The sequence below is a fragment of the Canis aureus genome, chromosome 27 (assembly GCF_053574225.1).
Source record: "Canis aureus isolate CA01 chromosome 27, VMU_Caureus_v.1.0, whole genome shotgun sequence".
Classification (NCBI taxonomy): domain Eukaryota; kingdom Metazoa; phylum Chordata; class Mammalia; order Carnivora; family Canidae; genus Canis; species Canis aureus.
Window position 1 is genome coordinate 28,278,060 of NC_135637.1, and position 26,914 is coordinate 28,304,973.

General features: G+C 44.2%; 1 protein-coding gene across 11 annotated transcripts in view; it reads left to right on the top strand.

Moving 5' to 3' along the window:
• The window catches only part of DEPDC5 (DEP domain containing 5, GATOR1 subcomplex subunit), a 125,214-nt gene that overhangs the window by 83,391 nt on the left and 14,909 nt on the right, over nucleotides 1–26,914 (top strand). For 8 of the 11 annotated variants that reach the window (XM_077874429.1, XM_077874428.1, XM_077874431.1 and 5 more), the window contains 7 exons: nucleotides 2,668–2,776; nucleotides 5,703–5,768; nucleotides 17,121–17,275; nucleotides 19,927–20,004; nucleotides 20,496–20,628; nucleotides 21,677–21,785; nucleotides 23,437–23,661. In XM_077874429.1, the coding sequence (XP_077730555.1) occupies nucleotides 2,668–2,776; nucleotides 5,703–5,768; nucleotides 17,121–17,275; nucleotides 19,927–20,004; nucleotides 20,496–20,628; nucleotides 21,677–21,785; nucleotides 23,437–23,661 (875 nt within the window). The remainder of the gene's footprint in view (nucleotides 1–2,667; nucleotides 2,777–5,702; nucleotides 5,769–17,120; nucleotides 17,276–19,926; nucleotides 20,005–20,495; nucleotides 20,629–21,676; nucleotides 21,786–23,436; nucleotides 23,662–26,914) is intronic. The other 3 variants (XM_077874432.1, XM_077874433.1, XM_077874437.1) reach the window with 1 other exon arrangement.

Below are 26,914 nucleotides of genomic sequence, written 5' to 3' on the forward strand. Positions count from 1 at the left end.
AATCCAGGGTCTCTAGGATCAGGCCCTTGGCTGAAGACAACACTAAACCGCTGAGCCACCCAGGCTGCCCGGTCCCCTTCTTCTGAGCTATTAGACAAGGAGCCTCCAAGGGCAAGGACAGGGTCTTACTTGCCTCTGAATCCCTGGTTCCTAGTCCACAGATTATCACAAGCAAGGCAACTCAGTAAATGGGGATTGTCATGTGCATCTGACACTGGGGGTAACCAGGGCTTCCTGTCCCCGCAGCCTCGGAGAAGTACAAGAGAATGTCACAGTGTGCGTTTTGCGGATGAGGCTCAGAGGAAAATACATTTCGATGTGATAGAGACAGTGTGGTGTAGGGACATGGGAAAGAATTGAGCATTTGTTCTGCTTTTCCTATATGAATTACACCTCAGAGTAACCAAGTAATTGGGGTAGGGCAGTTTGTCTTTTTTCAGCACTGCAGCTACTAGGTATAGAAGGAATGATAGACTGTTACCATGTTTGATCTTTAATGAACTTGTAGATTTCACAGAGATAACCAGCGGTGACTAATATCACCAGAGAGAGACCACCAGACCTTATAGGCCTCCAGATAGAAATATACAACACCACTTAAGAAGAGTTCTTGCCTAAAATTGAACCTGAATCTGCTTAAGCCATTAGATATAACTTCCAGTTCCCAGGAAGTACAAGGCACAGAGGAACACAATAAACAGTAAGGGAGAAAATCAGCACATCCAGACTCTGAATTTACAGGGCAAATGAGCTAATTTCTTTGACAAATAAATTGTAAAGATAAAGAGAAATGAAGAAGAACTTATGGCTGAAAAGAGAGCTGAGAGTCATTAACTTACTGCAACGTAGGAACCTTCATTGAAACCTGTTTTGAACAAACTATACAAATAATTTTGGGGAGACAGTTGAGGAAATATTTGATATTAGAACATTTTTAAGTATATTGGAATTGTGGTTATGTTTTTTCTTTTCTTTTTTAAAGATTTTGTTTTATTTATTCATGAGAGGCAGAGAGAGAGAGAGAGAGAGAGGGAGGGAGGCAGAGACGTCGGCAGAGGGAGAAGCAGGCTCCATGAAGGGAGCCCGATGTGGGACTTGATCCCAGGACTCCAGGATCACGACCTGAGCCGAAGTTGGACACTCAACCGCTGAGCTACCTAGGCATCCCTGGTTATGTTTATTCAAGTTATTTTCTTTTGGGGATACAGTACATGCTGAAGTTCTTGTGAGTGAAATGATATACATCAGTTTTGCTTCAAAATAATTGGGATGTGTAGGTAAGGGGTATAGATGAAACATGAAATTTTGGGGGAGTGCATTTGTAGGGATTCATTATCTTATCCTTTTTACTTTTGTCGGTGTTTGAAATTTTTCCATAATAAAAACTAGGGGGAAAAAAAGAGTATAACATGTTACCATGGAAACTGATTTTTAATCTCCGGTACAAGATTACTTGACAATCTGTAACAAACATGTCAGAATTTAAGAGTAGAGAAGTGACACAGACTAGGTTCTTGGGGGAGGCAGACAAGAGATGGAGTTTATTAAGGAGAGTCCTTGGGCTCAGCTTGTGTAGGAAGGAGGAGGAAGCAAGAATGGACAGAGGGAGAAGCCCAGGTGCAGTGCAGGCCCAATGACAGCCTTGGGCCACCTCATTCAAGCTCTAAAACTAGAACAGCCTTCAGAGATGAACCCAGTTGGACCGACATGGCCAGACCTGTACATCCCTTCATTGATCATTCCTTGTGCATGGGCAGCTGTGGGGGAGGGGGAGCAAGAGCTTGAACAAAGCTGCTCTGCACTTGGGGCTGTCCCTGAAGGGGCTGACAGCAGAGCCTGCTGGGCAATAGGCCCAGCTACTGTGGCAGCAAGGTCACAGCAGAGGTATCTGGGTGGTGCCTCACAGTGTCCACCACAAGAAGTCTTTGTTGCAATAATAATGAAGATTTAAGATTATAATGTGAGACTTCTGGAATCTACCAAATAAAAATTCAGTGATGTGTTGAAGCAACCTAATTTGGGGGAGCATTTAAGTTATACTAGCTCATAAATATCTTTAGTACAGGTAAAAGGAAAATAAACGTGGAAACATGCTTTTATGTACATTAGAACTGAGATGGGATAAAATATAAGAAAACCATAGTTTTCTTGGATTACGAAAGAGTGTCAGATTTGTGTGACTGAGAGGATATAAATGTGTGCGTTTGAAAAGTTAACATATAAACCTTCAAAATGTATGGAGAGTCAATTCCACATATAGTTTATGCCACATGTTAATGCAGCGCTAATTTTCAGAATGTGCTTCTACTGGTATATTTAATACAAACAGAACAAGTCTTCCCAGAGGATTAAAGAAATAATGATGTTCATGGATGGAGTCACTCCAACCTTGTCACTTGACCTTTCAAAGTAAAACCTTTCAAATCATCAGGTACTGCCATAGTGATTTTTAAATTGAGCTCTTTTCTTATTTATCTTGGGAGGACTGGTGATTGCTCAGGACAATGAATGTAATTAAGGGTATTGTGTTGGCCTGAAGGAGAAAAAAAGCAGAAGTGTATGTTTCAGAGGTGACAACAGGACTGTCTTCATTTCATCTTGGCTAACATGGGCCCTTTACCAGGGGACTTTCAGCAAGCTACAGACCTGTGTTTTTCCATCTTTCAGGTGCCTAGGAGAACAGCAGGCAGCTGTGCACGGTGGCAAGAGCGCCTCCCAGCCAGCTGAGAGCAGCAGCGTTGCCATGACTCCCACCTACGTGGACAGCCCACGAAAGGTAAAGGGAGCCACTCCAGCAGAAAGCTGCCTGGTGCTCTCAGGGACCCAATGTGGAGGGGAAAATGAATAGCCGTTCTAATCTAGGGATGAGTGTGCTGAGTATTTCATGAATTCTACCCTGAGCCCTCTTAAGCATTATGATTTCTATAGAAGTAGTTTCTGCTTGCAATTTTAAGGAAGTTAACTGCTAGATAAATGCAGATGCAACATAGTCAAATTAAACTATATTGGTCAAGTCCCAAGATCTGGCTCAAGCTGTGAAATTGGCCATCTGGTTTTCCTTCAGCCTCATCTTTGGCTCTCCTAGATGGGTGGTAGAAAGCTACTGGGGCAGCTCCTAAGAGAACTCACTCTTTGATAAAGAAATTCCCATGAGTTTGCTTAAACTACTGAGAAATGTAATCAAATGGAAGCATCCTGTGGGGGAAAAGATCAAAGCCTGAGGCCTCTGTATGGAATAGCAAGTACAGTAAAGGGGCCAAAACCTCCATAGGTCATGCTTTTTGTATCCTTTAAGACCAATAAACATGGCTCTGTCTACTTATTCAGGGAAATTCAGAATGTGAGATCATTCTGGTATGGGAGGGTGAGCTACTGTGCATTCTCTTATCTGGTCTTTATTGCTAGGAGATGGAAGAGATTCAGTAGATGTATTTTATTTTTCAAAACTGGCCAATTTGTATACTTGTCGGTCTTATCTATGTATTTGTTTATTTCACTTCCATATCTTGAAAATTTTCTAGTCAAGTATTTTTCAAAAACATGATTTTAAAAAAATACATATTTCGTCATATGGATAGACCTTCATTTATGACTTACTTTTTTGTTAAGAATGTAGATTTCTGATTTTTAAAAAGAATTTTGGGTAATTATCCCGTAAGTTTTTACTTATGGGATAGTTTTTACAGTTTTTACAGTTATTCTACACTATATCACAATTATAAATAATACAGCAAACATCCTTGCACATAATTATTTAAATATATCTCTTATTATATCTTCAGGATAAATTTATCCCATGAGGATGCAGGGATTAAAATCTGAGAAAGAGTGTCAACTGAGGCTGTAGGCAGCTTATGTATTCTATAAATTAGAAGTTGGCAGACCTAAATAAATATTTTAGACTTTGTTAGCCAAGAGGCAAGATCAAGGCTATTATGTAGGCACTTTTTTTTTTTAAACATAAATACTTGTACATCCATTTTAAATTTTAAAAACCATCCTTAGCTCACAGACTACAATAAACCAGTAGCCAGATTTGGCCTGCAGGTTGCAGTTTGCTCACCCAGCCCTGGGAAATGACTTTAGGTACAGTCCCAAGGATAGTCTACATAAAGAATGATCTGTCAGTCAAGGAAGAATCTTTTCACATTTATATAAATATCAGCAGTGGTTAGCACCTCTGCTTCTATATGTTCTAGCAGAGACGGGACACAGATGAAACAATGAGAGTACATAAACACCCTGTGTGTAGCCCACTAGCTGTTACCCATACTTATTGCCATCTTTGAGAATTAAAACCAATGCCTGGAACAGTACTGAGAACTTACGGAACCACAAGCACTAAGGTTAAAATGCACCAATGGCCAAATAGTAGATTGCCCTTTGGAACATTCTCATTTTCCAACTTAACACCAAAATCTACATGGATGGTTATCATTTGTAGTAGATGTAGATCCCCAAGTAAGTTGAGAGAAGCAAAGATTTTATGAGATGGCCCAAGGGAAGACCTGTGGGTGCCATACTCAGAAATGCCAGCAGTCTTCAGTCAGCGTCTTGTGTTGGATGTGGAGAGGGATCCCTGAAATTGCATCTCCAGAGCCACAGGTATCCATGGTTTGTTACTTAAATTTGAAGTGGTTGATGGGAAATGGCAGCAGTATTGATAAAATGGACACCCACATATTTCAATGATTCTACTTTGAGAATTGAAGAAAAGTTGTAAGAAAGCAGACCTGCAGATGTATCAAGTGCCATTTCCAAATTTCAGTGATAATGCATAAAAAGTAAAAATATTTTGAAGGGACAAGAGGTTACTTCTTAAGAAAGATGAGAAAGGAAGGGTCTTCACGAAAGTCCTCTGTGTCATTTTTGTTTCAAATACATGACAGCTTATATTCCACAAGAATAAGGTTCAGAAAAAAAAATTAAAAAAAAAAAAGCATAGGGTTCAGAGATGAAGGCAGTTTGAGATCTCCCCACCCCTACCCCATGAGTGCATATGTTTCTGACACTATATATATCTCAACTTCTTGGTTATTTTGTTATACAACCAGTGGAGGAGAAGGTATTGCTGCTTCTGGATCCCCTGTTTGCTTAAAAAATTAAGCACCAACTTTTCCTGCAGTGAATCCTCTTCTCCCATCTGGCTGCCATATTTATTAACAGGCAGAACTGAAAACCTCAAACTTCTGTATCTCTCCAAGAGGGGTGCTGGTTACCCAGCCAGGCGGGAGGCCAGGAAGTGACCCCTGAAGGCTTTCCCCCAGCATCCCCACCAAGCGGCCTTTTCCTCTCCCTTGACATAGGTCTGAATAAAGTTCAGAGCTATGTGGGAGGGTGCAATATCCAAGCCAGGCTCTGATGAGCCCTGAGGGAGCTTGGACACACCTTCTGTCCCTGTGCTTGCTCCCACACAAATGGGACGTTCTGCCCAGGAAGGTGTGAGTTCCTGCTAATGCTTTGCATTTGGATACAGTCTTTCTGGGTGGATCTCTCTCTCTCTTTCTCTTTCTTTCTTTCTTTTATCCCTCCATTCCCCTCCCATGCCCTTATTTCTCTCCTTCCCTCCTTGTTTTTATTTTTTATTTTTTTCTTTCATACCCCTCTCCTTCCCAATGATTCACCATGGGTCCACATTCGTCCCTTCGCTCCTTTGCATTTGCTGCTGCTGCCACCGCTGCTTCCTCCTCCTCTGACTTCAGGACGGGGCCTTCTTTATGGAGTTTGTCCGCAGCCCTCGCACAGCGTCATCCGCCTTCTACCCACAGGTCAGTCAAACTCAGAGGGCTTTGCAGCCCACGCATGCCTGCCTCATCAGCAGAAGCCTTCTGCTTGGCTCTGAACAGATGGAATGGGGCTGAAATTGAGTTTGAAGGGCAGCTGAAATTGAATTTGGTCTCAGAGGTGTGCATTCCCTACCATGGGGTTGGTGGTGGCAATGGGGGACGCGAATGATTAATGCAGGAGAGCAGATGATTATGTCAGCATTGACGCACGTGTTTCCTAAGTCTACCTGTCTGTTCCACGTAGTTGCCACTGATATCTGCCACATCAGCAGCATCTTCCCTGTTAGATGTTCTGTCCATATAATATAAGCAACATGAAATAGCTTTCTTAAGGACTGAACACTTAACTTTTTTCTTCTCAGTACAACCTCATATATTCATAGCAGTGTGGCAGGAAGTGGTGCAAACAGCAAACACTTATTAATAGGCATATGCTTTGTTGTAGGCTAATGGTAGATGACTGTGGGCAGCTCACCTCACCTCTGGACTTTACTTAACTCATTTGTCAAATAAAAGGTTCAGACTAGAGGCTTCCACAGGCCTTCCAAACCTAGTCTTCAGTAGCTCCATGCCAAACATGTAGTATTCTCTCATTTCATCCTTACTATGTGGCCTATGAGTTAATTTATCCCAAGTTGACACATGGAGAAATTGGAGGACAAAGAAGTTCTGCTTTACACTGTGCAGGGTAGAGCTGGGATTTAAATCCAGGACCAAAAGCCTTGACTCATGACCCCTGCTCAGTAACTGGCTTCTCCAATTCAGTAATTCTGATAGGTCCTAGGGAAAGAGAAACTGGAATCCTTGCCCTTTATCGAGGCCTCTAAATATATGAAGTTAACTTAGTTACAGAGATTTTAAGGAGTTAAGGTTAATGCAGAGTCAGGCGGACTAAGGTGGACAGAACTTGGGAGGTTCAAGGGCAAAAGGTTAAGGAATCTCTATTTGGCAAAAGTGAGAAAACCAACATTGATTGAGTCCTCACTCTGCCACTTACTGTGCAAAAGGCTTTGCACACAGTCTTCACAACAGTCTATGAAGTGTAGGTGTTATTACCCCATTTTCCAAGTGAAGAAACTGAGGCTTAGATGTGGTCAAAGGCACACAAATCATAAGTGGCTGAGCCCCTGCACCATTTAGCACACCATGCCTGGAGGCAAAGGGGGTGTTGAGTCTTGGAGTCTTCCCTTTCTTAAGAGGTCCGATGGTGCTGTGCCTGTCTGTGCAGGTCTTCAGAGGTCTGTACTTGCCTTTTCCCAGTGAGCTGTGTGACCCTGGGCAAATCTCTGTAGGATCTCTGAGGTCTAATCCAAGAATCTCTGATCTCTGAGCGTGGGAGACATGCTGCATTTTTGGTTTAAAACAAACTTACGGTAGACTTTTTAACCTTTTACTTTTTTTTTAAGATTCTTTTTTATTTCTTAAGATTGTATTTATTTATTCATGAGAGACACACACACAGAGAGGTAGAGACATTGGCAGAGGAAGAAGCAGGATCCATGCAGGGATCCCGATGTGGGATTCAATCCCGGAACTCCAGGATCACGCCCTGAGTCTAAGGCAGACATGCTTAACCACTGAGCCACCCAGGCGTCCCTAACCTTTTACTTTCTAATAAGAAACTCTCTTGTAAAAAGTTTTGGACTTGGATTATAATTTAACATAAGAAGAATCCCTGGGTGGCTCAGCAGTTTAGCGCCTGCCTTTGGCCCAGGGTGTGATCCTGGAGTCCTGGGATCGAGTCCTGCATCAGGCTCCCTGCATGGAGTCTGCTTCTCCCTCTGCCTGTGTCTCTTCCCCCCCCCCCTTTTTGTCTCAAATAAATAAATAAATAAATAAATAAATAAATAAATAAATAAAAATCTTTTTTTTAAAAAAAGAATTTAACATAAGAAAAATTAGCAGAGCCATAAGATAATTGTTTTATAAATCCCGTAATTAAATAGTAGTCCACATAGCTTCAGGTGGAACAAAAGTGGACAAGTTCCCACAATTGGAAATCACATGTAAAAATGAGCTGTTAGGAGAGGCACACAAAGTTTATATTACCTACCAAGAGTATTGTTAAGCTTACACATAAATCAAAAAATTTGCTCATATAAAGGGATCCTCTGTACTTACACAAAATGAAATTATGCTTTGTTTTTGTTTATTATTGTTGTGTTAAGATATACATAACATGGAATTTGCTGTGTTTGTTTGTTTTGTGTGTGTTTGTTTTCTAACACACTGCATGGTGTGTGGAATGGGACGATGGAGTCAGAGGGCTCCTTTCAGATTTCATTTTCAGCCCTATATCAGGGAGCTGCTTTAGGCATGTTAATTAACCTCCTGAAGTTTCCTCATTTGAAGGAAATAAAAATATCTTCCTTGTAGGGTAGTTTTGAGGATTAGAAAAAAAATGCATTTCTCAACAGACTTCAAGGGAATGAAATACCATAGAGCATATTTCTGTGCATCATGCAGTTAAGTAATGGGTCAAGGACAACTAGGTAACTAAAAGAGCCAGACATGTTTGGAAACTAAGTAACATACTTCTAATAATGCAGGAGGCAGGAATAATCTTGCATGTTGCATGGGATGTGGTGGCTAGATACTAGCTGGAATTAAGATAGGATCCCTACCGTGCCAGGTTTCTGTGTCCATTTCAGACATCTGATTATTAGAGCCTGCTCCCTATTCCTGCAGACTCTGCTTTCCACCCTAATTCCCAGACTAGGAAGCACAAAGAATGGGTCATGAGCTCCTTTTTTTTTTTTTTTTTTTTAAGATTTTATTTATTTATTCATGAGCAACATAGAGAGAAAGGGGGCAGAGGCATAGGCAGAGGGAGAAGCAGGCTCCCCATGGGGAACCTAATGGGGGACTCGATCCCAGGTCCCCATCATCACCACCTGAGCTGAAGGCAGACACTCAACCACTGAGCCACCCAGGCGTCCCTGGGTCATGAGCTTCTTAACAGAATGGGGCTACATGTTAAAAGACTGTTAGTGTGGAGGCTCTGGTGTCAGACTGGTTGTGAGCCTTTCAGCAACTGCACTAACCTCCCTGAACTTTGGACTTCTCATCTGTAGAATGGGGCTAATTGTGTTTTTTTTGTCAGATTGCTGTGAGAGGGAACTGAGATGAAACATCTGTGTGATTAGCTCACACCCTGGCGTGTAGTAAATTCTCCATACATGTACCTGTGTGGGGGAAAAGAGGGGGGAGAATAGGGGCTAGGGGGTACCAGGTGGTGAACCAGCTTGATTGGGCCAGTCAGCTGTTTTCCCTGAATGAGAGAGAGGGGAAGAGAGAGAGAGAGAGAGAGTGTGTGTGTGTGTGTGTGTATAAAAATGCACTGGGCCTGGGTGACCTCTCCTATGCCTCTTGTCTCTGAAAATCGGTGATGACCCTGTTGGACCTTGCAAAGTTAAGTCCTCCGGCCCTGACTGAGTCGCAAAGGTGATTTTTGCCCCTCACAACAGCTTTCTCCTGAGAAGGAGTTCCTTTTAGCCAAGGGTGAGGAGGGCATCACCCAGACTGGTTCTACTCAGGGAAAGAAGTGCCTGTAAAATTAAAACAGACAGCAGTGCACACAGGATTCCAGGTAACAGGGCAGTGTCTTGGAAAATAGTTTCATGTGCCACCAATTCATCATCCTAATGATAATGAACATGTCATTCTGATAACCAGAACAGAGCTACTCAGTTCTCTCTGTGCCCTGCTCTCTGGAAATCAATTTTTATCATCACAAACTGACACAAGAATTTGGAGGGCATGAGAAACCCTTGGTAATGAAATTTTCCTCAAAAGTCAGCCTGATGCCTCTAGTTTGCAGTTTGGAGCTTGAAGGAATATCATGGTCAAGGGGACCGGCTCCTGCCACCTGAGGCCTGAGCTGGTGTTAGGCTTTCTTCCCTCTCTCATCTCCTGACCCCCAGCCAGTGACTCTCACAAGCTGGCATGGCTCAGGGGCTCAGCCCAGCAAGGACTCACCTGCTTCTCTTCACTTCCATCACCACCACCCCACCCCTGGTCCCTGTGACCATTTCTCACTTTGGTCCTAAAGCAGTCTTCATCATGATCTCTGCTTCCATAATGGCCTTTGGCAGCCTGCATCCAGGGTTCACCTTTCCACAGTGTATTAGCTTGGGCTGCTATAATAAAACACCCTAGGGCAGCCCGGGTGGCTCAGCGGTTTAGCGCCACCTTCAGACCAGGGCCTGATCCTGGAGACCTGGATTCAAGTCCCACGTCAGGCTCCCTGCATGGAGCCTGCTTCTCCCTCTGCCTGTGTCTCTGCCTCTGTGTGTGTGTGTGTGTGTGTGTGTGTGTGTGTGTGTATGTCATGAATAAATAAATAAAATCTTTAAAAAAACAAAACAAAACACCCTAGACTGGGGGCTTCATGAGGGCATTGACTTCTTACAGTTCTAGAGGCTGAAAAGTCCAAGATTAGGGTGCTGGCACATGGAGTTCCTGATGAGGGGCCCTCTTCTGGCTTGCGGATGGCTGTCTTCTGTGTCCTCAGGTGGCAGACATAGGGAGCTCTGGTCTCTCTTCTTACAAAGACATTAATCCCATGGCCTCACCCTCATGGCCTCATCTAAACCTGATCAGTTCTCAAAGGCCCCCACCTCCAAATATAATCACTTGGTGACTAGGGCTTCGACATATGAATTTTAGGGGCATCCGTTCAGTCCATAACAAGTGGCTTTCTTTCCTTTAGGATAAAGGCCAAAATCCTTATGACGAACTGGAAGGTCCCGTGTCATCAAGGCCCGCCCTCCTCTTCTAGTCTCATCTTCTATCATTCTCTTCTTCACTCTTGGACCCCAGTGACAGGAGCTTTTCTCCACACTGCTATAGGCACCAGGTTTCCTGCTGTAGTGCCTTGGCACACATTGCTCCCGTGCCTGGTTAACTTAGTCATCTAGTCAAATCCTACATCTTAGATTCACAGAGTTCCAGCGCCCCTCCTTTCAGCTCTTCTCCCAGTTCTACTTTTGTGTTTGTATGACTGGGATTTGATTAGTGCTTTCATGAGACTGTAAGCCCATGAACTCCCACAGGGCAGCTGCGTATTGATTCTTCAGCACCTAGGCTGGCACTTGGGAGGACTTCATTAGGTACTGCCTTAGGCATACTGATGGGGAGATAGACACAAAAATGTTTATTTAAACAATGGAACAAAAAAAAAAAAAGGAACCCTTTCTTTCCTAATGGATAATTTTTTTAACATTTTATTTATTTATTCATGAGAAAGAAAGAGAGACAGAGACATAAGCAAAGGGAGAAGCAGGCTCCTCACAGGGAGCCCGATGCAAGACTCCATCCCCAGACCCCGGATCACGCCCTAAGCCAAAGGTAGACGCTCAACTATAAGCCACCCAGGCATCCCCCCAATAGATAATTTACACCAGACCCTGAACTATAACCCAACAAACATAGAACCATTAATTATGTGGGAGATTGGAGAAGGCTGCAAGCCCCCAGCAGGTGTAGGGTGTGATGGCCTCAGAGATGCTACCACAGGCCCCCAGGCTTTTGCAGAATGCACTTTGAAGCCACGATTGTTAGGGCTGCAGTTTTCAGCATGCTCACCGGAACCCTGGGAAATCAGAGTCAGTGTGGGCTTTTTACCCTTTGATCTGTTTTCTGTCTTTGGAGACATGAGTAAACAAAAGACTCCTGTCCCCCAGGGCTCATTTCCCCCCAGAGAAACCTAGGGTCATCTTAATCAACCATTGCTCTAACCTAAACCATCCACCCTCAGTCAGGTTGTTATCAGAAATCTATGTGCAAGACTTTTGCCAAGAGCACAGTTTTACCTGCAGGACATTCATTTCATTCCCAGCTCCTGAAAACATGTTCAGCCTTGCTATGCATTTTTAATTTTTGAAGTGATTGGAAATATTTATAAATCAGGAAGTTTCATACAGAAACTGGTTTTCTGTCTTATATTGTAAAATAAGCTAGAAACTGGGCCTTGCTTCCTTCCCAGCGATAATCGCATGACCTTGGAGCAGCCTGTGGCCTTTCCTTTTTTTTTTTTTAAATACTTAGTCAGCTGTGCCAATATATATCTACCAGTCCCTCTTCATACTTTTGTTTGCCACCTTTGCTCTAGAAGAGTGTTGTCCAGTAGAACTTGTTGCAGTGATGGAAATGCTCTGTATGTGTGCTATCCAACACAGATGGCTAGTCACACCTGGCTAGTGAGCATTTAATAAGAGGCTGGTGCAACTAAGGACCTGAATTTTACACTTTGTTTTTTTTTTAATTTTTTAAAGATTTTATTTATTTTATTCATGAGAGGGAGGGAGAGACATAGGCAGAGGAAGAAGCAGGCTCCATACAGGGAGCCTGATGTGGGACTCAATCCTAGACTCCAGGATCATGCCCTGGGCCGAAGGCAGATGCTCAGCTGCTGAGCCACCCAGTTGTCCATACATTTTATTTTAATTAACTTCTATTTGAATAGCTGCATATAGCTAGTAGCTACTGTATTGCTTGGAACAGGTCTAGACATTTTTTATTTATTTTTAAAGATTTTATTTATTCATGAGAGACACAGAGAGACAGACAGACACAGGCAGAGGGAGAAGTAGGCTCCATGCAGGGAGCCTGATGTGGGACTCGATCCCAGGTCTCCAGGATCAGGCCCTGGGCTGAAGGCAGCGCTAAACTACTGAGCCACCTGGGCTGCCCTTTTTTTTTTTTTTTTTTTTTTAATTTTTATTTATTTATGAGAGAGAGAGGCAGAGACATAGGCAGAGGGAGAAGCAGGCTCCATGCACCGGGAGCCCGATGTGGGATTCAATCCGGGGTCTCCAGGATCGCGCCCTGGGCCAAAGGCAGGCGCTAAACCGCTGCGCAACCCAGGGATCCCTTTTTTTTTTTTTAAGATTTTTTTTTAAAGATTTTTATTTATTTATGATAGTCACACACACAGAGAGAGAGAGGCAGAGACACAGGCAGAGAGAGAAGCAGGCTCCATGCACCGGGAGCCCGACATGGGATTCGATCCCAGGTCTCCAGGATCGTGCCCTGGGCCAAAGGCAGGCGCTAAACCGCTGCGCCACCCAGGGATCCCCTTTTTTTTTTAAGATTTTAAGATCTAGATATTTAAAACGATAGCACAGTACTTATTGAGACTCTGAATTTCACATTTTTTCCTACCCTTGTTTACTCTTTTTTTCACTTTTTTCTATCCTTGTTCCCTGGATTTTCTCATTTATTTATTTTATCTTATTATATGTCTATTGATAACTTCTTCCTTTTTTTAGAGTGGTGCTGAGATATGAAAATATAAATAACCATTCAGAATCAGGGGTTGGGATGGACATATGGAAGAGGGAGGCTGTACTGTGGAGAAAATGTGGTTCAATTGAGATCGCACATCTCGAGCTTCTCCTGGGCATAGAGCTGTCCTAATATGGACATTCCTTGTGTCATGTCTGTTTTTCCTTCCCACTCCCAGATGGTAAGCTTCATGAGGGCCGGTGGGAAGAGGTTTGATTTGGAAAGATGTTACATCCTTCCCTGATAGTATAAACCTTGGAAAACCTGGTTATGGAGCTGAGAGTTATTCCCAAACTTCTCTGAATATGAAATTCTGTCACCAGTCCCTTTACGATGCCTCTAAATGCCCTAACGGAGCCAGGTGAGGGGAAACCAGGAATGCCACTTAGCCCATTTTGTCTCCAGGTAAGACAAAGTAACATGTTATGTCTACCACCCTCAAGTTACATTGGTAGGGTTGGACTGGCAGACTTGGCAGCTTCCTGGTGGCTGCCGGTACTCCAGTGTAAGGCAGTGGGGCTGACAGGCACATGAGTTGGAGGGTCCTTGGGGGTGCCTGTTGTGGATGGTGCTAACCTCTAAGTCATCCCTCGAGGGGCTCTCTCCCTTATGTCCCGTGGCTTTGAGCATGTGGGAAAGAGGAAGGAGACAGGATTGGTGTTACTGTTGAGGGCTTGGTTGTTTAATTAACTAAATACCAGACTTTATTTGGTTTCACCAGTTTTTCTATTAATGTCCTTTTTCTGTTCCAGGATCCAGTCCAGGGCACCAAGTTGCATTTTGTTTTCATGTCTCCCTAGTGTCTTCTGGTCTGTGACAATTTCTGTCTTTCCTTGTTTTTTAATGACTTTAGAGAGTCTTGAGGAGCCCTGGCTAGATATCCTGCAGAATGCCTCTGAATCTGGGCTGGTTTGGTGTTTTTCTCATGGTGGAGTTAGGGGTTTTTGACAAGAATACCTCAGTGGTGAAGTATGCTTCTCATCACATCATACTAGGGGGTACATGGGTTCCACAAAACTTCGTTGGTTCGTTCACTGCAACTCTTGAAGGCAGGGGTGTCCACCTCTGTAGGGAGAGTTTTGGACAGGTTCTTTTTTTAAAAAAAAAAAAAATTTATGTATTTGTCATGAAAGACACAGAGAGAGGCAAAGACATAGGCAGAGGGAGAAGCAGGCTCCCTGTGAGGAGCCTGATACAGGACTTGATCCCAGGACCCTGGGATCATGACCTGAGCCAAAGCAGATGCTCAATCACTGAGCCACCCAGGTGTCCCATTGTACAAGGTTCTTAAAATGGAGTTGCCTCCAGGACCTCTGGCTCGCTTAGTCGATGGAATGTGAATCTCTTGATCTCAGGGTTGTGAGTTTGAGCCCCACTTTAGGTGTAGGAATTACTTTAAAACAATTTAACAACAAAAAAATGGAGTTGTACCCAACAGCAAGCACCTCCCTCCACTTGCCTTTTCTAGGCTTCTGCTCAAAGACTGCACTTCTGTCCATCCAGCTTTCTTTGTCCTCCTATTTATTCCAAAAAGTTACTTCAGGTGGATTATGGAAGCAAATGCAACGTCCAGAATAAAATGTGACTAAATGGGGAAATTCAGGAAAAGAAAAACATAAGATAGAACATCATCTGAGGTCTTATAAAGCATCTAGAGTTTTGTGCTAAATTCAGTCCCAAAATATCTGGGAGCCAAAGAAAAGTGGGAAACATCTATTCTAGGATTCAAGGTGGTCATAAGATAAAGACAAACCATTTGCTAGGGAGAAACATAACCTTTTCGTGGTATTAAGATCTAAGCAGTCTCTTGAGAGATGGACATTGTATGATACAGAGCAGGGGATCAGGAAACTATGGGGCAAATCTGACCCACCATCTACTTTTGTAGATAATTCTCACTGCAACAGGGCCACGCCCATTCATTTCCATTGTCTGCTACTCCAGTTCTTCATGCTGAGTGGAGTGGTTTCAACAGGGCCATCTAGCCCATAAAGCCTAAAATAATTACCCTCTGCTCCTTTACCAAAAATGTTTGCCAATTTCTGATTTAGAGGATAACTCCTTAACCACATACCTGCTAAAATAAAGCTGTAGGAACCATATACATTTCTGGTAGCTTAGGTTGGTGGAGCAGATCTCAGGTGCCATAGATGAGAGTTTACCCACTACAGGAGTCTGGAAGGTGGCACCTAGAGCTGGATCTAGCCCCCCCCCCCCCCCCACACACACACAGTTAGCTTTTTCATTTAATTTGTAGTACCTGTTTCTAAGTCTTGCTGGTTAGGGGCAGATGGTGATTAGTGATTGCAAGCTGCTTCTTGATGTACTTCTCTGTGTATTTATGGTGCTAGCAAAGTCTGTGTGGTCCTTTTATTGCAAATCATTGAGCCTGATGTAGGGGAATGGTTCTTTTAGAACTGGAGGCAACTTTGTCTCCCAGGGCACATATGATTGTATTTGGAGATATTTTTAATTGTCACAGCTGGGAATGGGGAGTGGTGATGGGGGCTGGTGTTACTGGCATCTAGTAGGTGAAAGCCAGGGATGCTGCTCAACATCTTAAAAGGCACAGCTCCATCCCTCAAAAGACTGATCTGGCCCCTAATGGCAATGGTGCCAAGGCTGAGAAACCCCATTTTAGAAGGAGTGATTTTTACAACATCCAACAAAATATTTGGTTATAGAAAGCTCCATTCTGAAGTATTCAAGAACCCCATATGAGAGGGACTAGGAGTCAGATTTTTCCTGGAGTGCTCTGGAAGGCTTGCTATTCTCTCTAGATATCTGCCATGGGGTACAGCCCTTCTAAGCAAATAGGTCATACTCCCATGCTCAAAGATGTTTAAAAGGAATGAGACCAATATAAAACCATTACATGAAGCAGAATTTGGCAGCTGCCAGAAGAGGGTTATAGAGATCCAAAGGAGAGGGGGAGAGAGAGAGAGAGAGGGAGAGAGATGGTTCTTCTTTGGGATCTGGAGTGGAGTGAGTCAGAAAACATTTTACTGAGGGAGCAGCATTTGAAATGGCCATCAAGACTGATAGGTTTTTAGCCTGTGCTTGTAGGGAAGGGCACCTCAGGTCAGCAGAACACACAGGATTAAACACACGGGGTTTGATTTGGCTAGAAATATATATGTGGATGAATAGCAAGCCATGCAGGGCCATCACAGGTCAGGGCTGTTTGTGCTGGATCCACAGGGCCCTGTGAGTTTGGTAGCTCATGGGGAGACCTGAAAGATTTCAGAGTCATGGAGTGATGGGATTAGAACTGTCTTTTAGGAGGAAGAAAATGGAGGTGGCTGGCAGGTGGGGTCTCCAGGGGAGAGGCTACAGTTGAGGAAGTTGATTAGGAGACTGTTAGAACCTTCCCCTGGTAGAACAGGCATGACTTAGAGATACATGTGAGTCAGCAGGGACAAGGTCACAGGACTAGGCCTCTCTTTAGAGGTAAAGCTGGAGAAGGAAGGGAGCTATTAGATGCCCCTGAGATTGAGCCTGGGCGCTTAGAAGGTTGATTGTCCCGCTGACAGACACGGGAAAGCAGGATTGGGATGGAAAAGGGTGAACCATGGTAAGGGAGGGCACTAGCTGGGATATTCATCCATTTGTCTCTAATTGTGTTCTCTCTCTCCCACTTCTCAGTCTCATGCTTCTGACTTCCTTACTGTTTCAGTGGAGATTCTTCTTTGGTGTATATCTGTGATATACACTGTGGTAGTGTATATCAGGAATGCTTCTGACTTCCTTACCGTTTCAGTGGAGATTCTTCTTTAGTGTATATCTGTGGTTTGAGTCAGGGGCTGGAGCCATTTCTTTGGTTCTGGGGATTCACTGTGAACGATGGATTCCTGTCAGCCTTGGTGTGGGGTTCAGGAATTCCCATTGCTCTGATGGAAGGCACTCTGCACGAGACTGGGCTGGACTCCTTTAGCTCTTCTACCAGGGACCACTGGGGACTGGGAAGGAAAGAGGTATGGGAAGGACCACATATGTAAATAGCCTTAAAGAATTTTGTTGCTTTGTTCATTTTCAAATTTTCTACAGGTGTCTTTGGACCAGACGGCCACCCCGGTGTTAGACAGCACCAGTTTAGGGGTAAGCACAGGCCAGTCTGTGGACAGAGGCAACAGCCAGGCCTTTGGGAACTCCCAGAACTCAGGGGAACAGAGCTTCCCCTCTGCAAACTCCAGTGATAGCAGGTGAGATTCAGAATGCCCAAACTCATACTTCTGGCAGTGGGGATGGTCTGGCCAAAGGCTATGGAGCCTGGGGAGTCCAGAGTCCTGGGCCCAAGTTCTGACTCAGCCATGAGTTCTGCCTAGAAGCCCAGGCCAGTCAGGTCTTACCAGCACCTGTTTAATGGGGGCTAAGGATCTATGCCCTGCCTTCCTTACCAAACAGCTAAAAGGTACCCACAGAGACACAGAAAAGTGTCAGGCATCGTACAGGAGTGGTCTATGGGAAGGGGGCCTGGACCCAGTCTGTCCTGTTCATTATGGCACCTGGCGTGATGCCTGGTACATCATTGCAGGCAGTCAATATCTGCCACTTGAGGAAATGAAAAGCAGATAAGTTGCTGGTTGTGCTCGAATATGGCTGTTCTTTTCCTATTCTTAAGTATCCAGAGGGAAAAGAATCTGCTTGGACCTCAATTACTTGAGAAAGAGCCCCAGGTTGTTTTTTTTTTTCTTTTAAGATTTTATTTATTCATTTGTGAGAGAAAATGAATGAGAGAGCACAAGCAAAGGGAAAAGCAGAGGAAGAGGAAGAAGCAGACTCCGTGCTGAACAGGGAGCCCTACGAAACATGGGGCATGACCCCAGGACCCCGGGATCATGACCTGAGCTGAAGGCAGACGCTTAACTAACTGAGCCACCCAGGTGCCCCAGAGCCCCAGCTCTTAATGTAATTTGTCAAATCTGAAAAACTTCTTTTTGATTTCCTTCCCAGCTATGTTAGCCTTATAATACTGTGCCTACTTTGTTCTGGTTGCCTCACTGTACTACTGACTTGGGAAGTCCTTGGTTAAATGGTCTCAGATTTGACTTTGGCGTCCTTCATCTGAGAGCAGAAGGGCCCCTGCGACAGCTCACCTGGCAGGCCCCTGTCAGCGGTCACTCAGCGCCCTGTCACTTGGTCTGTACCAGTTTTCCTGCATCTGGTGCAGTGCACCTCACTCACCCTGGCCAGTAGGGATGATGATCACTTCAGAGGCAGCAAGCTGCCTAGACTTCTCTAGACTCTTCTGTCCCCCCAGACCTATATCCCTATCAAGCCCAGCTGATTTTTCAGCTCTGCACATGAAGGAGTTTGGAGGGGCTGCCAAGTGCACAGGGAGGGAGTGCATTTCTCTGCTTCCTCATTGAGCAGCAGGTAGTGTTCTGCTTTTGGAAGAAAAGGGGAACTGAGGATTCTTAGGCTGGAGATGAGAAAACCAAAAATGACACAAATCAGGACCAATGACGAAAATTACAAAGAACAGGTCCCATTTTGTGATAAAGAACTGCCTCAGGGAAATGGGCTGCATAGAGGAGCTAAGTTCTCTGCCATCAAAGATGTTTACACAGACGAGACAGCCTCTTGTCCAGACTCTTGTAGAGGGATTCAAGCATTAGAAGGAAGTTCACTTTGTGGGAGGTTTTCACAGGCTTTTTTAAACCTGAGATTCTGAAATGCTCCACTGAGTCCTGGACCCTCCAAATAAGAAGAGGAGGCTGACACTGAGGAAAGAGAGAGGTTTTATGGACTTGAGGAGCTTCTAGAATAAAGCCCCAGATTTAGTGTATTGGGTGACTATGAGTATCCCATGCCTAGTGATCTGGGCTCAGCTGCTGAGTATTACACATGTTTAAAGGTATTGTCAGACCACTGAAGAAGAACTCAGGCAACAGGTGGTAGAAAGGTCTGGGCTCTGGAAACAGGCACACCTAGATTCAAATCCAGATCCTGACACTTCTAAGGTCTTTAACCATCACCTGTTACTTTAGCTTCTCTGAGTTTCTTTTTCTTTCTTTCTTTCTTTCTTTTTTTTTTTAAGATTTATTTATTTATTTATTTATTTATTTATTTATTTATTTATGAGAGAGAGAGAGAGAGAGAGAGAAAGAGAGAGAGAGAGGCAGAGACACAGGAGGAGGGAGAAGCAGGCTCCATGCCAGGAGCCCGATGCGGGACTCGATCCCGGGACTCCAGGATCGTGCCCTGGGCCAAAGGCAAGCACTAAACCGCTGAGCCACCCAGGGATCCCCTTCTCTGAGTTTCAAAAGGTTGATATTATTATGTTCAGTACTGTTTACCATTTGGGACTTTGTGGGTATCAGCCCTTCTCTTGGTATTTTATACACGTTTATCACAACAACCCCAAAGGATAGAAACAGTATCATCCCCCAGCTGGTAAGTGATGATACTGGAATTCTGTCTCTGGTGCTTTTACTCAGATTACCTAGCATTTTCTGGTGAGGTTAAATGGTGGGGAAGGCCTTGCGGGTAACACCAGAGCAGTCCAGAGAGATCTCTTGGAAGTTGTTGAAATGTTAGTAAAAGCAGAGATACTTATATAAAGTGGTTGAGGCGTTATTAGAAGGGGAGATGCTTATTAAGATGTGTCCAAGTTTGGATACAAAATCACTTTGATTCTTTTTTTTATCTTAATGTGTATGCTTTGGAAGTAGGAAACCCCACGTTAGATATCCATAGGATGTAGCTGTCTAGCATTTGCTTGAACACATTCAGTATCAATGTCATCCTTGGCCTCTAGCTGTGTAAGAACTAAAAATGGTAGTTCCTAAGGTTCATGCTTTTGATCGTGCGTGTCCCCCCTTGCTTTGCTGACTGAACACTCTGTTTACAGCTCTCAGCAGCTGGCAGCAAGCTCTTTAACCTCATCCTCCACCTTGACAGAGATCCTGGAAGCCATGAAGCACCCCTCGTAAGTGGTTTGTCATGAGCGGGAGTACAAGGGTGGGAGGATCTCATAGCCCTGAGTCACAGGGATGCTCAGGTAGTATGATTTGGTGGATTCATACCTGGCTGTATTGCTCACCAACTGTGAGACCCTGTGTAAGTTACTTTACCCCTCTGAGCCTGTTACCTTGTTTGTAAAATGGAATACTTGTGGCTAAGTCATAGGTTTGATGTAAGGATCAAATGAAATAATTACGTAAATTATCTAGTATAATGCTCAACAACTATAGGTAATTCTCTTAAGTGTCAGATCTTTCTTCCTTCCTCTTCTCCTTTTCCCCCTATAACACCTTCCTTTCCTGTCTTGCAGGTTTCTGTGGGTTTAGAAATAGGGTAGAGAAATTGTACCATGCAGAGCCTTACTTCAGAGATTAAATGCTTTAGTGGGAGTCCCTTCTTTTTCATGTTCTCTTTCTGCTTGTTGCCACTGCTCCCTGCCCGCCACATTGCTTTCAGGACAGGGGTCCAGCTGCTCTCAGAACAGAAGGGCCTCTCACCATGCTGCTTCATCAGTGCGGAGGTGGTGCACTGGCTGGTGAATAACGTGGAGGGTGTCCAGACCCAGGCGATGGCTATCGACATCATGCAGGTGAGACCACGCTTAGCACAATGGAAGGACAATTCTGCTTATCTCATTGCATTTGTCTCCCACCTTGACTGGGCTCCTTGAGGGCTAGGCTACCTCTTATTATCCCATTTCCATATCACCATACTGTTTGGCACATGGTCGGCACTTAGCAAACACTTGCTGAATTTAGTGATACTGTTCAGACCTGGAATTAAACTGGAGAGAAGAATAGGAAAGATCAAGTTGACTGATGTGGTTTACACCATCCGGTCCAGAGGCCCCCACTGGAAATCAGTACCATTTGCTGACAGCTGGTTTGTCATCCTGAAATGTAAAACCAGTAACTAATTTGGATAAGCATGGGATCCTCTGTTCTCTCTTTGAGGGTCTCAGTAGGCAGTTTTGCATGGCCTTTGCCCTATTACTTATACTCCCATCTCCCTGTGAATCAGATTTCCTTGTTCACACAATGGAATGCTTTTATGGCAGTTAAAATGAATGAGCTGGAGGTACACATATCAACATGGACAAATGTTCAAAGCATGATGTTCACTGAAAATCCAGTGTACAAAATGATAATTGTATTATACCCTTTATTTAAAATTTAAAATCTCACAAAAATACCTCATATTCTTTATCAGTATGTGTGTGTATAATAAAATTTTAAAAACATGCATGAGAATAATATCACACTCACCATTTATTTCTGGTGAGAGGAAGAGGAATGGGGCATGGAAGAGTCCACAGGATACTTTTTTTTTTTTTTTTTTTTTTTAATAAAAAGATCTGAAGTCAGTATAGCAAAACGTTAAGTTTGTTGAAGTTGCATAGTGGTATACCTGGATATTCTTTATACTTTGCCATATGTTTGAAATAATTGATGACCCTGTAATATGCATTTACATTGTGTAATATAATTTACATCAGGAATAACATTGTAGAGCAGTCATCATGACTGATGGGGTCTTCTCAATGTTCCCATCACTTCCTTGACTCTAGTGAACTAAGGACTGCACCTCTAAGATGTCCCTCCACAGGAATTTCAGAGTTTCAATGTCTCTCCTTCTAGAAAATGCTGGAAGAGCAACTCATCACACACGCATCTGGTGAAGTCTGGCGGACCTTCATCTATGGCTTCTATTTCTACAAGATAGTCATGGACAAAGAACCTGACCGAGGTCAGAGATGAGGCGAATGCTGTTACCCACAGGGGCAAGGGTTTTTCATGGTGGCTTGCTTTTTCAAATGATGGTTCTTCTTGAGTTCCTGGGGTGACTTTGTATTCTAAGTAGACAGATCTGTCAACTTCCTGAGCATTTGTACTTAATTTAAGTATAACTGGAGTGACGAGTATTTCTTAAAGCTATGGTATGTTCTTGGTCAGAACAGTGTGGATGGAAGATAAGCCTAAAAGAGGCCAAGGGATCTGGTGTGAGGAAATTCCCATGGGCCATTTTTTAGTTGCTATTTTTAATTTTAGTGCTCCTCCCCCACCCCCATCCAGTGCAGGTGGCTCTGAGTATAAGCTAACAGGCTGTGATCTGTAACTTACAGCACTTTTTACTTGCTGGCTCCATTTCTTTGTCCTTTATGTCTTGTCTTTTCTTTTCTTTTCTTTTCTTTTCTTTTCTTTTCTTTTCTTTTCTTTTCTTTTCTTTTTTCTTTTCTTTCTATTTTTTTCTATCCTTTCCTTTCTTTTCTTTTCTTTTCTTTTCTTTTCTTTTCTTTTCTTTTCTTTTATTTTCTTTTCTTTCTTTTCTTATTCTTTATTTGGGAGAGAGAGGAGAAAGCAAAAGCTGGGGGAGCGGCAAGGGAGAGAGGGAGCAAGGCTTCCTGCTGAGCACAAAGCCCAATGTTAGGCTTGATCCCTGGGACTCCCGCATCATGACCTGAGCCAAAGGCAGACATTCAACCAACTGAGCCACCCAGGAGCCCTAGGCTCCATTTCTTAACCCAGAAAGACTATCAAATCCTAGCAAGTTTTCTGAGATACATTTTAACTTTCTTTTTCTTTTAATGAGAAAGCACAATTCCCAAGAGGAGACCAATATCCAGCAAGGTCAGAGCTGGCTCACAGTGCTGAAGTCACCCAGGATTCAGACCTGTATCTCCAGTCCACTCAGAACCCACAGGGACCTTGGCTGGAAGTGACACCCATCCTGCAGACAAATGGCTTCTCAGCCTCTGGGTTTCGGGAATCATACATATATCAGATGAAGCAGCTAGTGGCCCCTTGCTATGCTCTTTTATCCAAGAATATGTAGGAGTGGATCCGAGCAGACTTTTTCTGGTAGCCATAGTGTGTCTGTTGCTGCCTCTCCCCTTAAATTCTCACTTGGACTAATAGATACCTAGTTTACCTTCAAATAGGAAAAAAAACCTGGTTACTATTATCAGCTCCAAAATTAAAGGTATGAAACTGAGGATAAAAAAAATCTTGTTTAATTGAAGGATAGTTCACGTAACATAAAATGAACTATTCTAATGTGAACACTTCACTGGCATTTAGTACGTTCCTGGTGTTGTGCAAACACCACCACCTCTGTTCAGGGTCCAAATCGTTTTCATCACCCTGAAAGGAACTCTGGTGCCTATTAACAGTCACTGCCAAACTCCTCCTCCCCACTGCCCCTGACCACCACCGATCTGCCTTCTGTCTCTAAGGATTGGCCAATTCTGGACATTTCATTTAAGTGGCATCATGTATCCTGTGGTCTTTTGTGTATGACTTCTTTCACTTAGCATAGCATTTTCAAGGTGCAGCCTTGCATCAGTAAGAAAATAAGTGTTTGTACTGAGGGCACTTTCTCTCCCCTTGGCTTTTCCCAGTGGCCATGCAGCAGCCCACCACCTGGCACACGACGGCGGGGGAGGACTTCGCCAGCTTCCAGCGCAAGTGGTTTGAGGTGGCCTTTGTGGCCGAAGAGCTGTTGCACTCCGAGATCCCTGCTTTCCTCTTGCCCTGGCTGCCCAGCCGACCAGCCTCCTATGCCAGCAGGCACAGCTCCTTCAGCCGCAGCTTTGGAGGGCGGAGCCAGGCGGCTGCACTTTTAGGTAGATGCTTGACCCAGACGGGGCTGGGGATGCATTGGTGGGGGGCCGAGGGAGAGTGGCAGTCAGCCAAGGGAACAGTGCCATGTGGGCCAGGATTGGAGCTCCTGAGGCTGTCATCCTGGTACTCGGTCTGCATTGTGGGCTCCTGTGCTAGCTCCCACTAAGTGGACAATAACTCATATTGTCCCAACCAATAAACAATGGTCATCAGCTCTCAAATAAGGCCCAGTGCTAAACCTGCACAAATAGGAGAGAATAGACAATGTGGCCACTTTTCCCAAGAAGAATCCAGACTACAGGGATGGTGAGCTGGTGCTCACTGCTGGCTAAGTGCCTGCCTGAAGCCTTCCCAGGACCTTAGTGTCCTAGGATCTCAGAAAAGGAAGGAGTCTCAGAGGTTAGGTTATCTATTTCAAACTCTGATATTAAGCGTGAATCTTCCCTCTGCCCTCTGCAAATGTGCTTACCACATTGAGGGTTGTAAACTGGGAGTCTTCCCTCCTTACCTTGATTCCTACAGCTCCAAGATGGGGGTGAACACCCACTTACTGAATGGTGGTGACCTCTGATAGGAAATGGGACCTCTACTCTCAAGGACTGGACTGATGGGTTGGGATGTAAACTGTCTTTAGACAGTGCATGCTCTAGGCAAGGTGTCATGAGATTTATCTTAATGGCAGGTTGGAGAGATCCTAAAAACCCTCCAGAAGGAAGGAAGGAAATGTAACATAGACCAAAGTCTAGGGAAATTCTACTTTTCACTTAGTTTGCTTGGATACGCCCAGCTAATTGGAATTCTAGCTAGTAGAATGGGAATGTTAATAGTCATCACAGTTTCCAGATCCTCAGATTCACTTGGATCCAGATGTGGCTTTGACCTCGCCTTATACCCTCACCCCAGCATGCTCTAGCACTGTGTGTGAGAACTGAGGGGGGCACGGAGAAGACAAAACTGTGAAGAGAGTGGTTCCTCTTTCCCCCAGGTAGTCACGACTTACCCTCTTCCTTGTGTTGCATTTCTAACTCTGTACTTCCTTGAAGTCCTTTGGAAACCAAGAGGCCACCTACTTCCCTACCTGCTAGTTACCAGTTGCACACCACCCCCCACCAACACCCAGTGCCCAATGTCCCCACTTACTCCTGGGCTCAAGTTACTGCTTCTGGAAAATGCTTAGGCACTGTCCCCCTTGTGTCATCATCCTGGTTCTGGAGGCTGTCTTGACAATTTCTGTATGCACATTCTCATTTCCAAAGTCTCCTCCTTCCACAGGCTGGTAAAACCCTTTCCTGGCTGCTGTAATTCAAAGCCCAAGGGGAGATTCATATTATTTCAATTTAGCTTTTTTTTTTTTTTTTTTTAAGATTTTCTTTATTTATTCATGAGAGACAGAGAGAGAGAGAGAAAGAGAGAGGGGCAGAGACATAGGCAGAGGGAGAAGCAGGCTCCATGCAGGGAGCCTGATGTGGGATTCAATCCTGGGACTCCAGGATCACGCCCTGTGCCAAAGGCAGGTGTCAAACCACTGAGCCACCTAGGGATCCCCTCAATTTAGCTTTGATTCTTAATTACTTCAGAAAATTGCACTTAAAGAGGAGCAGCATGTGGAAAAATAAGTCATCTGTCTAAAACAGGGAGAGTAAGGGAGAAGAGAGGATTTATGTCTTCAGCAGGTAGTTTATTAAGCAGGTGTTCTTCACTTGGGGTCACATGGGCATTAGGGGGTCAACATTGATTCTCAAACCAGACAGAATCTTACTTGTCTGAGTATTTTCTTGAAGATATCCTCTTATTAGCTTTCCAGTTGGCTCCCACAATTGTAGTACAATTTCACTCATCTGCTTCTTTTCCCATCACCCCTCCCACAGGAAGTAGGTTTCTTATCCTTGTAAACCCAACAGGGCATTATCACTGCTAATTCTATCCAGCAACATCCCTCAGACCCAGACCTCTGTGTTAGGATATGAGCTACTTCTTCCCAGTTTTGTTTTGTTTTGTTTTGTTTTTCAGATTAGAGTGTAGACTTGTGCTGTGTCATTTACTTAAGTGAGAAAAATGAGTTATCTTTGAATTGGGCTGTCCTCAGTGGGTTTTTTTTTTTTTTTTTTGCCTCAGAAAAAAATTAACATGATTTATAGGGAGAAGGCCTATGTGTCATTTATGATCTCCCCCCCTTTTCTGTTTTTTTTGTTTTTTGTTTTTTTTTTTTAATTTTTTATTTATTTATGATAGTCACACAGAGAGAGAGAGAGAGAGAGGCAGAAACACAGGCAGAGGGAGAAGCAGGCTCCATGCACTGGGAGCCCGACGTGGGATTCGATCCCGGGTCTCCAGGATCGCGCCCTGGGCCAAAGGCAGGCCCCAAACCGCTGCGCCACCCAGGGATCCCATCCCCCCCTTTTTTGTTTGTTTCGACATGTCTCTTTTTAAACATTCCTGATTCTCAATTAGAAATCAGTTTTTCTCAGCCAGAAGCTGTTTTAATATTCCTGATGGTGCAACACAGTCCTGTCTGCTCTGGCCCATGGTGGCTCCTACTTCTCCATTGATGTCATCCTGGGTCACAGAGCTGTGAAGCTACAGGGACATATGAGACCCACAGCACCACATCCTTAAGCCCACTCACACACCCACTGTTACTTCTCAGCCTTTTCTTGATAACCCCACTTGGATCTCAGGTTCAGAGGCTGCCAAGCACCTTGGTCCAAACCTTGATGCATGAACATTTTCCATCCCACTCCTAATAAGTAGGGTGCCAGCTGCTCCTTGAAAACTCCCACCAACAGGGTACTCATCCCTATGACTACTCTTTCCATTGTCAGGGAGCTCCAGTTGCTAACAGTGATCTCTGGTACCCTACCAGAGACTGCAGTCTCTCTCCTTCAGCAGCACTGATCCCCTTCCCAGCACACTGTGAGGCCCCTCACTGTGACCTGGGTGAAAGACACTCAGCCTGCTGCTCCTCTGAGTTTGTCTCTTTTTACCGGGACTCACTGTATCTCACTGTCCCAAGTGGATTAAATCTGTTCTTAGGCAACTAAGGAGTGATTCGGAGAACTTATTGAAAGCTGCAGCTCAGCTGGGGCCTTACACTCTTGTCAACATTGTTAGCCTACTGACTGTGTCCATACTCTCAAATCTCACCCCTGAAGTAGTGAAAGCCAGTGTTATCTTGAGCCTCTCAACCATTTGGCTGAAAAGGACGCTTCCTCAGACCAGCCTGTTGTGAACTGAATATGACAGATGGGAGAGAAG